Here is a 15,995-nt window from a genome sequence, read left to right on the forward strand (position 1 = left end):
AAAGAATTAAAAGGTAACTCTTCTATCCACCTTGATTTAAATGGGTTTGTTCGGTCCATACCAGGATAGAAAATTTAGAATTTTAATCTTCCGCTGCGCCTTCCTATCCAACACTCACCCCATGCGAGATTTGATTTACGACATTAGAGAGCTTCTCTATAGTGATCGGGATATTTCAATTAATCACGTGCCTAGAGATGTACTATAATGTGCTAATCTTCTAGCTAGAGGAGGAAACAAGGATGGAATTGATATCCAAGTCTTGCAAGCTTGTCCAGCGTCTTGTTTGGCTTACTTTTAGTTGACAAAACTAAGATTAGTTAGTTAGCCTTTAGTTACTTTGTTTCTCTTTTCTCAAGCTAAGGCTTGCCCTTTTTCAAAAAAAAAAGAGAAGAGAAGAGAAAGAAAAGTGAAGACTAATAGCAGAGATAGGAATCAAGGACCCAATAAGAAATGGAAACAACATTGGTAAATGATTGCTTCAGCTTGAGGAGGGCATTAATGTTAGAAAAGGAAGAGGAAGAACTAAAAGAAGGAAGAGTGAGATTGAATAAGAGAAGAAAGAAAAGATGAAATCAAAGAATGGCTATGTTTTTCAAACTAGGGGTAATTGGGTCATTTCAATGAGGAATATGATTGCAAATAAGGTCTTACATAGGAATATCAGAAATTTTTGGGCCTTATCTGCAAATGCCTTGTTTCTGGGATCTTAGTTGCGATTTTCCCGTTGTTTTAATAGCTCTGAATTCGGTGCTTTCTATTCAAATGTGTGTGTGTATATCAAGGTACGTAAAACCGGACCGGTCATTAAACCGGTCATGGCACTGGGTCACGGGTTAGTGGTTTAATCGGGGTTGAATCGGGGGTTGAACCGGTGGCAAACCGGTCATGATTAAAATAATACAATTTAAATAAAAAGACATTAATTATAAAAATATTTAACCAAATCCAACCACTCAAAAGTCTAACAATAATAAAATACTATATTTTTGGACTTAGCATGCTCTATCTCTAATTTTTTATTTTTTGACTTCAATTTCACTTTTTTTTGTTATCTTTTTTCCGAACTCAGAGCTTTGAAAAATTAAAAATGAAAAAAAAATCAAAAACGACGTCATTTTGGGGTAAAAGTCTGAAAAAATATTAACCCGGTTAACCCAGTCAACCCACCGGGTTGAACCTGGGTTGACCGGGTTACACCGGTTTACTCTCTCATCGGGTTAAAAGCAAACCCAGACCGAACAGGGAACCAGTTCATTGGTTTTTAGGTTGACCCGACCGGTCCGATCTGATTTTCAATATCACGGTGTATATACAACCAGAAAACAATGCCACAGCCTACCAGCCGCGTGCAACGCGAGAAACTTACATTATTCTGTTTTTTTTTTTTGGCCAAATAATGCCATTTCTATTCACCAATAAATAAATAAATAAATAATGCCATTTCTTTTCTCTATTCAACGGGTCGTAACGTCATCTTCTTTACAGTTGAACAGTTTCTTCACTTGACTCGCCAATTTCTTCATATGATGTTTTTTCTTCTTTTACATTCTTGTTCCTAATTGAAGAAGCTGCAAAATTCGTTGGAAAACAAAAGTCCAAGAATCTGAGAAAAGCATATGAAAATGAACTCCATCAAAACAGAGCCATTGATTTGCTGGGAGCAGGGATTCTAACCCCGAAAGTCTGGAGGTGCAATGCTTACTATTAGTTTCTTGTTCATTCTCTCTATCTCTCAAGCGATTCATGATTGTAGCAATTGATGGCTGAGTTCAAGTATTTTCATTTACAGTTGAAGCATTCATTGGTCTCCTAGCTGAACTGAGTTACATCTCAACATTTATTTTCATTGGGATGAGCGGTGAACGAACAATGGTCGTGTAAGTTCATTCTCATCCTTCAAACCAAGAATTTGCATCTCCAATTCAATTGCCACAATAACGTTTTCATATTATGACCGATGTAAAATGAGAATTTTCTGATGAAGGGGTAGACGTTTTATGAATCGCGATCAATCAAACGGAGGGAATTAGTAATCAGTTTTCCTCCACCCATGTTATTGTGAGGAGCAAAAAAATACACCTGTACTCCAATTGTTACTTGTTGACTCTTTCTCTACTCAGCGCAGCTTCTGCTCCGGGGAAGGTGTTGATGACCGGGGGTTACCTGATATTGGAGAGGCCAAATTCAGGGCTTGTACTCAGTACCAATGCTCGGTTTTATGCAATCGTGAAACCACTGTTTGAAGAACCGAAATCCGATAGCTGCGCAGGGGTGGGTTCTTATTCTATACCTGTCCTTTGTGTGATGCATTTGTATTTGATTTATGTTTCTTCTTCCTAGCTGCTAAGTAGTATTCTAATTATGGGTGAAGATCATGAAAGCGATGGCAAATTGATAACTCTTTCGCATACGAAGCTGTTTGTTTGTTTTCTGAAACGAAAGGAACTTTTCAAGTATATCCGAATATTTGAATTGAATCATGCATGGCTTCAAGTGTCATGTGCCATAATTCATGGATCAAGACTCAAGTATATCCGAATATTTGAATTGACTCATGCATGGCTTCAAGTGTCATGTGCCACACTTCATGATTCATGATCATCTTCAGAACCACATACTTAAAGTCAATTACTCAATTTCTCTTTGTTCATATTTATTTGGTGTTTCATTGGCCTGAACAATTTTTTTCCTCTATACAAATGTGCCAGTTTTAGTAATTTTATCACTTGCAACTTGCATGTTCTTCAGGCGTGGACAGATGTTAAATTGACATCACCTCAGCTGTCCAGAGAAGGCATGTACAAACTAGACTTGGAGAATCTTACTATCCAATGTGTTTCTTCGAGGTAAATTTTCTTTTTCTTTTTTTCATGTTCTATATATCTTTCAAAGCTTCTTTTTTCATTTTTAATTGATTTATAATTTACAACTGTTTTGTGGAATGGAATCCAAACTTCACAATCTATCAAGAGGTTGATTTACTGTAGGATAAAAATTGTGTATGGTCAGTCAGGGGTGAAGATTGAGTGCAAGTTTAAGTTAAACACTGAGATGAGGCTTAAATTAATTGTTTCACAATTTCAGTGAAACCGGGAATCCTTTTGTGGAATATGCAGTGCAATATTCTGTAGCTGCTGCTCAGGCAGCGTTTGATAAGAATATGAAGGACTTACTTTTGCAAGGTACTGTTTGATTTATGTTTTCTTATCCTTTCATGAGAGAAAGAAGAGCTTCAAGCTCCAATTTCTTAACTGGATTGGTCTTGCAGGTCTTGGCATCACAATTTTGGGTTGTAATGATTTTTATTCGTATAGGAACCAGGTAGTTTATTTTAGTTTTGTCTCTCCTCATTATCTGCTGGACGACTCTTTTTCCTTTGGTTGAAGTAGTTTGCATTGACCATGTTGAAAATTTCATTTGGTATCCATTATGATCACTGCTAAATAGTAAATAGAACAATTAATTTGCACTGATGAAACATGTTTTATTAAAGAAGTTTTGTTGGGTTTTATCTTTCAAATCTTTCTTTCATCTTCCCCATCTCAAGATTTTCTCCCTAACTTTTTGAGGACTTGAAAAACACATGGTATTCAAAAAGCTTAAACCAGGAAAATAATTCTTGTACAGATTGAAGAACTTGGGCTTCCTTTGACAACTGAATCGTTGGCCAACTTTCCACCTTTTACCTCCATAACCTTCAATGTTGAGAATGTCAATGGAGGAAATTGCAAGCCTGAAGTAGCTAAAACAGGTTTGGGCTCATCTGCAGCAATGACAACTGCTGTAGTTGCTTCTGTACTTCATTACCTTGGAGTTGTAAAGCTTTCCTCGTCTAAAGATTATCAGGCAAGGAAGGATACAGCAGATCTTGACGTTGTGCACAAGATAGCTCAAACTGCTCACTGTGTTGCACAGGGAAAAATAGGCAGTGGATTTGATGTCTGTTCAGCAGTTTATGGCAGTCAACGCTATGTGCGGTTTTCACCAGAGTTGATTTCTTCTGCCCAGGTTTTTTCCCGTGATTATGCATGTTTCTTTTTACTTGTGTATAGCAAGTTGCATTGTGTATTGAGAACCAATGCTATAATTCAGATGGTCTGGCCATCCAAGTTCCTGACCAGAGAAAATTGAACAAAGATATAAATACATACATATATTTGTTTATATGTTGATGATGGTTTGTCTACTCCAAATCTTGGGTTCTTTTTGAGTTTGGTGATCATTCTGCTCTGTGAAATCTTGAAACACTTGGGCAGGTACGTTTGCATGATATATGATCCCATAAACAACCCATCTTTATTCCACAGCACTTGTTAATTTGTTCCATTTATTGGGTTACCTCTTGAATAATGCAAGCCGTAGATGCACACTATTGCATTTCAAGAACTACTTTTTACTGGCTCTGTAATTTTTTTATTGCAAGTTCTTTGTCAAACTTATTACAATGCTTGTGTTGGTTACCTTTACATATTTGACTTGATGATATTTTTGAATCATGGCAGTGAATTGTTTAATGTAACATCATTAACTTCATGTTTATTGATTCTTTGGGACATTACAGGGTGCAGAAAGAGCAGTGCCTTTACCAGAGGTTATCGCTGGCATTCTAAAAGGAAAATGGGACCATGAGAAGACTGAATTTTCTTTACCACCCTTAGTGACTCTAGTAAGAAATTTAAATTTCACACGTTTCATTTTTCAAATCAATTTGGTTATTCTAAATTTTCTTCAAAGGGGGCGTTAAAAATGTTATTATATCCAACTACAAACCTTCACTAAATAGTTTAAGATCCTTGACAAAAAGGGAAAATGAGATGGTAGTGTGCCTTTTGTTCCTTGTAAAACTTTTGATGGAACCCTCTATTCTAATAAGCTTTAAACAAGAATAAACCAGAAAATACAGTACAAATGGGGACTGAAAATTACTATTACTGAATAGCTAAGTTGGATTATAGCAAAATAAGGAACTGAAAATTACAGCGTACTGAAACAGAAACAGCACAAAATACACTCCACCAAACAACAATCACAAAATATAAGTCACTCACTCACAAACATACACTAAGCAAAAGATAAAATGATGAAGAAAGATGACTTCCTCCACCCCCAACCTGGCGTTCGAGAGGCCAGAGCTCTCCTCACCACTCAATATTCAAAATACTCCCCCTCTCTCTCTAGACAAAGAGGGAGATTTAAAGACCCAAAAAGTGACTCTAACACAACCCTTACCCCTAGGAGACTCTTAACACGTCACTAGGGCTCTAACACATCACTAGTCTATCAATTACTTTTCCTTATAACCAGGATCTGGAGGGCAAACATCTGAACCAATAACAATGTTATCTTCTAAGCTCATTGCCTTCCTTGATTTCCTCTTATAAGTCTTAGAAAATCATGAGCTCTATCAATTTTCCTTCTTATCAATACACAAATTTGGGTTTTTAATTACCAAACATCTCTCATGATGTTTAAGTTCTCATATTTTATCGGGCACTTCCCTGATTAGATTGTGAATTTACAAGGGAGTGCCAGGGTTCTTCCTATCTATAATAAATTGGAGCCATGTTAACTAAAATATGAATTTCTTGTTGGAGTACATGAAACATCTTGTTTCTCATGTTGGTTAATACTCTTTTCTAGTTACTAGGCGAACCAGGAACAGGGGGATCATCCACTCCTTCAATGGTAGGTGCTGTTAAGAAATGGCAAAAGTCTGACCCTCATAAATCCCTTGATACATGGAGAAGGTTATTGGACGCAAATTCAGCTCTGGAAGGGCAATTGAACTTGTTAACGAAATTATCAAAAGAGCAATGGGATGCATATAAATGTGTTAAAAACAACTGCAGCATGCTCACATCAGATAAGGTTTTTCTCGAGCTAATTTGTGAATTTTTAATGGAAGTTTTTGAAGAACAAATATCTTCACTTGATATAGAATCCACTAGACACTATTTTGGTCCCTAAGAGGTTGGGTATTTTTAAGATGATCTTTCATAGAATTGGTTAATCATTTTGATCCCTTACAGATAGGACTTTTTTAATTTTCCATCTTAAAATGGCTTTATCAATTCAGTCCCTCGCAACTTGCAAGTAAAACCATTGCCAATCACATTCTTATGTTAATCTGCTGTTAATGAAACAAATAGTTGGTCTACATATTATATAACGATGACTGAGACACTCAGTGATGATTAACAAGAATAATGCATATGAGAAAACAGTACAATCAACTTGGTTTTCAATTATATAATGTGAATGAACTCGATAACTACATACATGGCCTGTGTTTTTTGAGACTCATCTTTTATGACATGGAATTTCATTACTTTTCCATGTTATATTGAAAATTCTTATTGCTTTTCTCCTTTCATGGTAATGTTTGATATTCAAACTCCACAATCAGTGGATAGAACAAGCTTTTGAACCCAACAAAGAGGCAGTTGTTAACGCACTGCTTGGAGCAAAAGACGCTATGCTTCTGATCAGATCTCTTATGCGCAAGATGGGTGAGGCTGCAGGTGTTCCAGTAAGCTCATTACAGAGTGCTCATAACTTACGGTTTTCTGCTTGTACAATGTTTTCCTCATGAAAATGTCTACAAATTGAGATAGATAAACATTACCCACATAAACTCATGTTTTAGCTCTGAGACAGGAGTGATGCCTTTTCCATTAAAACCTATGATGTTCAACATTTCTTACTTCTCATAAAAGTAGGACTGACCAGGCTAAGTTCTTCTAATTTTCTATTGGTAAATTGAAGAAATAGAATGTATTGCCGCAACAAGTCATTTGTGAACTGAATGAAGTTTCATATTATGGCTTCATGTACCATTTAATATATATTCCTTTTGGCTTAGGAAATCCAATTTGCCAAACGATGATAATAGACTTAATCTGCCAAAAGAGGAGTGGATGGATGGGAACATAATTGTGAAAGCAGCAAAATTACCCACTGTTTTTGGGTTTATCCTGTATAATTCTTCATATGGAAGATTGATATTTCAAAACTTGACATAATTCACGAGTTCTATCATCTCATTGTCTGTAAAATATCCAGATTGAACCAGAATCACAGACTCGACTTCTGGATGCCACTATGAAGTTGGAAGGAGTTATGTTGGCTGGAGTTCCAGGAGCAGGAGGATTTGATGCAATATTTGCTGTTATACTGGGAGATTCAAGCAAAAATGTGACTCAAGTATGGAGTTCACTCAATGTTCTTGCCTTGCTAGTTAGAGAATATCCTTGTGGGGTTTGTGTTGAAAGCGTTGACCCACGAACAAATGCTGTCACATCAACTGTATCTTCAGTTCATTCTCAGTAAGTTCACTTCCATAAAGTAAACCTTGTAAATCACCAATATCTAAGGTGGAGTCTCTGTTGTGGATTAAGTGAATTGATTAGAAAATCTGGATGGCTAATAAACTTTATGTCTGTCCTTTGGATGATTGGCATAAATAATTACATTTCGTGTTGACTATGAGGGAAACAGAATACAACATGCATAAAAGCCTGTAATATCAGAAGATAACCACGGGCACAATTTAAATACAACTTTAAAAAGATTCAAGAGAAAAAAAAATTGATACACATTGGTTTGGAGATAGCGTGCATCTGTCAAAGGTCTTAGGAAAATCTAATTTACAAGACTATGAATTGCAGAATTGGGTTAGTTGATGTGAATGAGCTAAAGAGATTTGGTTTAGAATAAGGTGTAGTCAAATTGATTTCCAACTCTAGTCTTGCAAGTTAAGGAGAGGAAAAAAAAAAGTGGCAAGCGATAAAGTTGACACCGCACCAAATATAAATCAAAACCAAAATATAAAATAATAAAGATCAGCCAACTTAAATAGGATTTAAATAGGAGTTTCCATCCCTTTTAATTTGTATAAGTAGTGGGAGTTCAATTTTTGATTTTGGGACATGCAGTTGGAAGGGATTTGTTTTTTTACCCTCAATAGTTTAAGGGAAATTATTGTTGTTATCAATGGGTAATACTCTTGGTGGTGTTGGTTTGGTCCCTGTATAAAAATGTGTTATCAACTTATTTTATTTTATTTTTTCAATTTAATCTCTATCATTAAGCTTTTAATAATATTATGTTAATTTTTTTATGATGCAATTTTTATATACTGTCATTATATTTGAATAATATATATAATTTAAACCGAAGAAGAGGAGAAAAATATATCGAGGTAAAATTAATTTATAAATATGGCATGTAATATATAATGCATGTTAAGTTAATTATTTAGATGAACTACATTAAATCATAAAGATTAAAAGATTAAAATAACTATAATTAATGATGTTGACAATTTTTTTCCCAAAAAATCAAATAGCTTAGGACAACTTTTTTTAATAAAAGAATTCAATCATGAATTATATATCTATATAGTATATATTTCAAAACTTGTTTGAGTAAGTGCTTTGCACCAAGATGTTTTTAAAATCGTTTGCATTTTTTTATTTTTAAAAACAACAAAGAAAAACATCTTATAATGTTTATATTTTCTTTTATAAAAACATTAAAAACATACTACATTTGATTTAACCACTAGCAGTTATCTACAAGCTCCCCTCAATTGCCCTCAATTGCCCTCATTGGTCCATATTAGTCATTAGATGTCACAATTAGCCACTATTAGTGGTCGTTACTATTGGCTACCACCATTTATCTGTCACCCATAATCATCCTATCATTGCCATTAGTCATTGCTAGTCAACCACTGATAGCCAATGGTGACTAACCTAACCACCATCAATAATAATCATCATCAATTATCATTACATTAATCATCGTTCACTACCACTATTTGATGATGCTGGAGGATGGCAAGCATGGTGGCAGAGGGTGGCTAGTGTTGATGGTTAGTTGTAACAACAATGGGATCATAGAAGAACTGGTGACAAAATCAAACAAGAGCTTATTAGTTTTTTAATTTTCAACATTCATATAACATACATATACATGCATGCATGCACAGATTGATGACTGATATTGGTGTGGGTTAAGCTACTTACTACAACTTTCAGCTGTCTCCCAGCGATTTGTTTTGGGCTGAACACAAGTGCTGCGGACTAGAACTTGTGAAAACCTAAACCGCAACCATGCTCTGTTGTCTCGTGCTGCCACCAGTACATGCTGTTAATATAGGGAAATAAAAATACAAATTAATAATTTGATCCAATGATGCAGGTTATAGTTTATGCAAATTTGAAAGTTTAATTTATTTTCAAAGGTAGGTTAACACGCATGCCTAATAATTTGATCGTGACGCATGGTAATTATTTGAAAAGAAGAGAAGAAGAGTACTCATTGACTTTATTCTTTTTTGTTTTACTAAGATTATAAAGATTTTGTTCTCTTAATGTCGAGTCCACGATGTGCTTTTTCATTGTCATTGTCTTCTTTGATCATTTGTTACAATGAGGTGGAAAATGCGATCTTTGTCAGCTCATAATAAAAGCTACAAACTCTATTTTCTATTCTTTTCTTTCTTTTATTTTTTTTAAGAATGACAATGGAATCGTATAAAGGAAATTAACATTAGTTATGTATCAAATTTTTTTAAAAATGAGTTATAAATATCACTTATTTTATGAAAAAATTTTTTTTAAAAAATAATATATTTATAATTTTTTATATCGTTTGTTTAAGCTTTTAAAAATAATCAGAATTTGAAAAAAAAGATAGTACATTTTTATTATTTTAAAAAATTATTTTAAATAGCTTCTAAAAATAATCTTATACATTAGATGAGAGGGTGTCTTAAAGAGGCAAAATACACAAAGATATCATAAAATTTTAAAATAATAAAATAATAAATTATAAAATAGAAATTAAGAAAGATATATTATAAAATTTAAAAATAACTAAGTAATAATCACTTTTTTATTATTTTAACTAAATATAAAATAATATCTTTTTTATAAAATATTTTAAAAATAATTTGTTATAAAATCCCTAAACTATCTAAAAATTACTTATTTTTTAATTTTAAACAAACAGGACCTTAATTTGTTGCCAATAAAAAATTTAATCTTAATAAAGTTCTACAAGAATAAACTAATAATAGTTAGATACCAACAAAATTTTTAAAAATATATCTTACAAATCTCAATTTAAATAATTATAAATTTAAAAGTTATAACTATAAATAAGATGTTAAGTTCTAAATGTAGCTCTCGGATAGCAAATGAATTTTTTATTTATAATTATTTGAATTGATATTTATAATTTATTTTTAAAAAAAATTATTGAGAACCTAATTGATGTTAATTTATTTTTTGAGACTTTGCTGTTACTATCTTTTTCTGCTTCAATTTTTTCCTCGTCAAATTGAAGTTTTTCTTAAGTTTACTGTAACCAATTTTTGATTCCTAGTTATTAGTGTTTTTACTAGTAAAGAAAATAATTACTAGCTTGATTTTGTAAACTAAATTTTTTGTATACTCCTTGTCTTTATCATAAGACACCTTCTAGAAATTTTTTTTTTGTCTTAATATAAAACACTTGATGGGATATTAATTATATTTTTCTAATGCTACTTGCGGCAATATAGTTAGAAACAAAGATAGTGAGTGGCTAGGAGGATTTTTAAGCAATTTAGGCAATATGCCTATCACTATTGTAGAAATTAAAGCCATTAAAAGTGTAATAGAGCTTGGAAGAAGATTAAATTTTGATAGGGTGAGTATTTACTCGAACTCCCTTGATGCACTCAACCTAACGTACAGAGGTGTTCAAAAATCTCATCCTTTCTATGATAATATAACTGAAGTACAAAAAATGTTGTTTGAACACAAATACCTTGTCTAGCATACAGCATTGACAAGGTGGGGATAGGATTGGTATTGAGCAATCCTACTCTTTTTATGTTTGGTAAGAGGTGATATAAAATTTAATCCCAATCCTACTAGGTGGGATTGCTCAATACCACCCACCCCCTAGTACTAGAAAATTAATATTGGGATTGATTTTTTTTTGGCCAAAATGCCCTCCACCCCTCCCCCCTCTCGTCTCTCCCCCTACCCTCCATCCACTCTCTCTCATCTCTCCCTTCACCCACTAGCCTCCGCCACTTCTCACAGCCATAACAGTGACAACAACAACAGCCACACACAGGCACAATGCCAATGCTTGAACCAGGAAGAAGAAGAACAACGATGACGACGATGACGTAAACCTATACCTTCCACTTGCTCTCTCTTGTCTCTCCCTTCACCTTTTAGCCTCTACCCCTCTACACAGTCACAACAGTGACGGTGATGGTGACGACAGCCACAAACAAGCACAATATCGATGCTTGAAGTAAGAAGAACAACAACAATGATGATGACGTAAGGCGATGATGATGATGGGTTTAAACGTAAATCACTGGTAACTGGAAAAAGAGAAGAGGAAGGTCTTACTTAGTTGATCTACATTGCCAGTCCGAAATGAGAGAAAAGGAAGGTCTTTGCGCCAATTTGACCAATGTGAATCACTAGCTTCATCTTCAGTCTCATCTATCTCATTTTCCTTAGATCTCCACCAAATGAGGTGGTGAAAAACCAAAAAAGGAATAGCAACAAGAAGAGTAGTGGTCTTTCATGCCGCCGCCATGCTCTTAAGGGAGAAGGAAATTGACCGTGTGGATGAGTTATAGGCCATAATTACATATTTTTCTTTTAATTATTTTAAGGGCATTATAGTCTTTTCATTATTTATGTTTAATTGTAAAATAATATAAAGGTAAATATTTCCTTTAAATATTACTCCATATCAAATATAGTTTTAAAACCTCATTCTCAATTTCAACCACATTCCTAATCTCAATCATTCTAAATTGAGACATGTGTACCAAATAGGGCCAAAGAATACAGGTTACACCATGCCCCTCAAGAAGCAATTAATGGTTGGACACACATGCGGATGCTCCTAATGAATCTAATCCTCTTCTTCTATATGATAGAGGTGGGGAAGTCTCCCACAGTAGTTAGAACTTTTGATCTTGTTTTTACATATTTCTCCTAGCTTTTGCTAGCCACCTCAATGAGAAAAAAATTATATTTTTCTAAAATTATCCTTGTTTAAATTCATTAATTATAAGAGAAAATGTAATGCAAAATTTAAATTTTTTCCTTTAGATAGGAATATAGTTGAAAGTTTATTATATTTTTAGATAAAATTAAAGGTTTAACCACTTCTTAAATTCATTCAAATAAAATATTTAGAAGTTTCTTATAATAAAGACTAGAGACCTTGTTAGTGTCATATTATTATTATTTTTTTAAAAAAACTAACACGCAAAAGTTGAAAATGCTTTCGGCCCAAAAAATAGGTTTTTTTTACCTAGTTGAAAAAAAGTTTAGAAATGCCTTTATTAAAATATTCACATTCATTTTTAAATTTTTTTGTCACGAATATATTCCTATTGTCTTATGTATATGTGTATATATATAGATCAACTTATATTAACAGAAAAAAAGAAGAAAAACAAAGTCAAAAAGTCGAAGCAACAACGGGAAAATTAAGGAAAAAATATAGGGAATTTTCCTGACGTGTGTAATTATAATTGTATTTCACAAGAACACAACTATTAAAAAGCTTCAAGAGGGAATTGATATCTCGCTGCATAATGTTTTGGATTCCAAGACTATAAGATTAAGCAAATTTTAAGAACGCAATTTCTAATCTCTCAAGTGATTGGTCGAAGTTTCTGATCCAAATTAGTAAGCTTCTATGACATGATTACTTGTTTTGATCTAGTGGGAGGGAAGCAGATTTTCAAAACGTTAAACTCTGGATATCTTCTTCATTGTAGATGATATTGCATTGATAGTTATATGCCCTTTTTCTTTTGTATTTCTATATCCTAATCTCCCATGTCAACAATAAGGATACAAGTTTTAGATAGTTTGAAGACCGGTTCAAATTAGAGAGTTTCATATAGAATGTGAAAGGAGTCCTACTTGTATGATTCAATTCCTAGTTGCATGCACTCTTAAGGAAATTAAAATTTTCATTAAATTCCTTGATGACTTGCTGAACTAAACACTTGACTCCATTATAAATGAGCACATTCCTTTTAAACCCAATGAGATGAAATAGAGTGAAGATGCTCTTCATGATGAAAAAATCTTACTTAATAGAGAAGGTTTTAAAAGCCCTTAAAATCTAGTTTATCAAACCATAGTCTGACATGTTCGTCAAGTAGATAGATAATGTTCCAAACTAAATAGTACTAGAAAAAGGACTATACCAAAAAATTTGATTCAAAGTCTTGAAACATTCATAACTGAAGGCACAAGGAATATTTGCACTAAATGTTTTTGAAGAATGTCACCTGTAAAAATTGCCTTATAGATTAACTTCTAGATAAACAATGGAGTTTTGTATATTATTGGGTTTTCAAAGAAAACTTCAAATCTCTTCATTAATAAGAGAACTAGCCTTAATATCTTGAGAAAGTTAAGAATAGCCCAAATGAATAGAATACATACCTTCTCCCCGCATGATCTCATTAGAGTTTTTAGAAAAAAAAACTTGAGTCTTTAGATTTGGCAGAATTAACATCATACAGAGACTTTAAACACTATATGATGTTGTTGAGCAATTAAGGCAGATATTTATTGTTATAAATTATGTGAGACAGAGATCAATTTCTCATCAGCAACCTATCAATAAAGGGTTTTTTTTTTTAAAAAATGAGATATGCAAGCTTAGAAATCTCTTTCCAAAACCAAGAAGCAATATGATGAAGTTTAATGGAGTAACCGTCCGTTTGATCAAGATACTAGTAAATGTTATGCTATTTATTTTATTATTTATGCTTTTTTTTTTTTTTGGCCAAAGGTGGATATTTATTTATGCTTCCGTGAAAGGAGAGTCCATAGGCGCATGGCTGTCTGCAATCCACACTACGAGATGGAGCACGTGGGAGACCAAGTCTTCTATTGTTTATTGAAGTTTCCTAAAAAGAATTATACGTTGACTTTAGAATCCAAACCCCCCAGGCCCCCGCCCCAAATAATTACTAACGGCAATTTTTTAATAGATAAATGATTTAAATGAATAAATTATTTTAAAATTTTAAATCAAGAATTATTATAAATAATGAGCTTATTTATTATATAAATTATTTTTTAACTTTTAAAAATAATTTAATACAATAATTTTTATTAATAAAAGTTAACTTTAATTATTAATTAAATAAAAAAATATAAAAATATTTTAAAAATGATTAAAAATTATCAAAAAATTATAATAAATAATTCAAAAGTGACAGAAAAAGGTTAAAGAAATTACAAACTAAGACCAAAATTTTTTTTTCATAATTTTCTGTGACTTTTGGGTTCTCTTTTTTGTACTTAACTAACAATTAAAATTAAATTTTATTAATAATAGAGCTCAAATTATATTGTTTTCATAAGCTGAGGAAATAATTTACACAATAAATGAGTTCAAAATTTACAGTGCTACTAAACTTAAAGTTTAAGAGTAATGTACTCATTTATTCTTTTTTTAATTATATTTGACTCTATCGTAGATTTATTATTAATAAAAAAATTTATTTTTATACATTAGAATACTCCCTTTGATTTTATTTATAAATTATTTTTACCAACCTTATCAATACGAATATAATAAAAGTATAAAGAATAAAGGTAAGTAAAAATTCAAACATAACCCTCAAATAAAAAGTAAAAAGTAAGTTAATTATATAATATTATTTTTTCTGTCTTTCTTTTTCTTACTTTTTAAGGATAATTTAAAAATTTTAATTTAAAATAAAATAATCTCATTAATAAATAATTTATAAAATAAATCAAATTATATTTTTACAAAGTGACTTGTATATTGAATTAAGAGTGTAGTTTTTTATTGGGACAAATATATATTAAAATAGTTTAAATCCTTACATTTATTGGAACCACCGCTCGCTTACTCATTCTCACCATTTGAGTCAGCCTTGTTAATTATTTTAAAAAATTCAAATGTTCATATAACATTATAAATTTGGAAAAAATATAACATCATAATTTTAGATTACTTCATACGAAAGTAATTACAATTAATTAATTTTATATTGAAAAAGTGAAAATTAGATATAAGGATTACCTTATTTTAATGAAAAAAGGATGGCAGAAAAAGCAAAGTATGGGTTTCCAAAAATGTATTCAGTATAATTAAAGTCAACAAAAAAGCTAGCTTAAAGGACAGTTGATTTTAGAAAATGAATGTGACCAATGAACAATGTTACTATTAAAAATTGAAACCAAACTCTACCTCACTAAAATTACTCCTCATACTTTATTCAACAATATTTTATTATAATATTAAAAATAAAAAATAATAAAAATTATTGGAGAAAATTTATATCAATTAATGAATTGTTATTTTTAAAATTCAAATAAAAAACAAATTTGATTGAACTATTATTAATTTAGAATGAATTATTATTAACACTCAAATGGATACTTATTAATAAAAAATTAATTTAAATTAATAAATATTTATTTAGATTTTTTATTAATATAAATTTTCTTCAACAATTTTTAATTGATATTTTTTCTATTAAAAATTAAATTAACTTAATCAATTAAACTAATAAATATTTTAATTAATTTAATAAAATATTTTATCTATAAGTTATGATTAATTTTATTATAGTTTGATTGTGATTTTAACAACTAACTTTTGAATTAATATCTTAGCCATGTCACAATCAATTAAGTTTTTAATATCTTATATTACCCCCTGGTTGTTGGCGGTGGTGTTGGTGCAGATTTTTCTAATTTGACTCAATTATTATGTAGCACTCACAGGAACCGGCGCGTGCATCGTTAATGTGGGCTCTATCGCGGTCCCACAAGGCCACTAGTGCCTCTCCGTCTTGGTCATCACGAGCTCGCGACCAGGTTTTAACTTGTATAAAATGACCTTTGACCACAGAGATTCAGCGCACAAAATAAGATAAATCCATTGAACTCTTTAGGTGC

At 31.8% G+C, this 15,995-nt stretch overlaps 1 protein-coding gene across 6 annotated transcripts; it reads left to right on the forward strand.

The window, feature by feature from the left end:
* Positions 1-1,475: 1,475 nt before the first annotated feature.
* LOC129297815 (phosphomevalonate kinase, peroxisomal-like) lies at positions 1,476-7,472 on the forward strand. Of its 6 annotated transcripts, XM_054936167.1 has the most exons (12): positions 1,476-1,692; positions 1,793-1,880; positions 2,124-2,274; positions 2,752-2,849; positions 3,088-3,185; positions 3,272-3,324; positions 3,631-3,754; positions 3,842-4,011; positions 4,565-4,669; positions 5,644-5,871; positions 6,410-6,532; positions 7,066-7,472. In XM_054936167.1, the coding sequence occupies exons 2-12, from the start codon at positions 1,855-1,857 to the stop codon at positions 7,330-7,332; spliced, it is 1,443 nt and encodes a 480-aa protein (XP_054792142.1). In that variant the 5' UTR covers positions 1,476-1,692; positions 1,793-1,854; the 3' UTR covers positions 7,333-7,472. The 6 variants fall into 6 exon arrangements, with proteins under 6 accessions (XP_054792142.1, XP_054792139.1, XP_054792143.1 ...); XM_054936164.1 differs by having other exon boundaries at positions 3,631-4,011; XM_054936168.1 differs by having other exon boundaries at positions 3,631-4,011; positions 5,644-5,688.
* Positions 7,473-15,995: the final 8,523 nt, after the last annotated feature.

The sequence above is a fragment of the Prosopis cineraria genome, unplaced genomic scaffold (genome assembly GCF_029017545.1).
Source record: "Prosopis cineraria cultivar Desert tree isolate PC_DT_omini unplaced genomic scaffold, ASM2901754v1 PC618, whole genome shotgun sequence".
NCBI lineage: Eukaryota > Viridiplantae > Streptophyta > Magnoliopsida > Fabales > Fabaceae > Prosopis > Prosopis cineraria.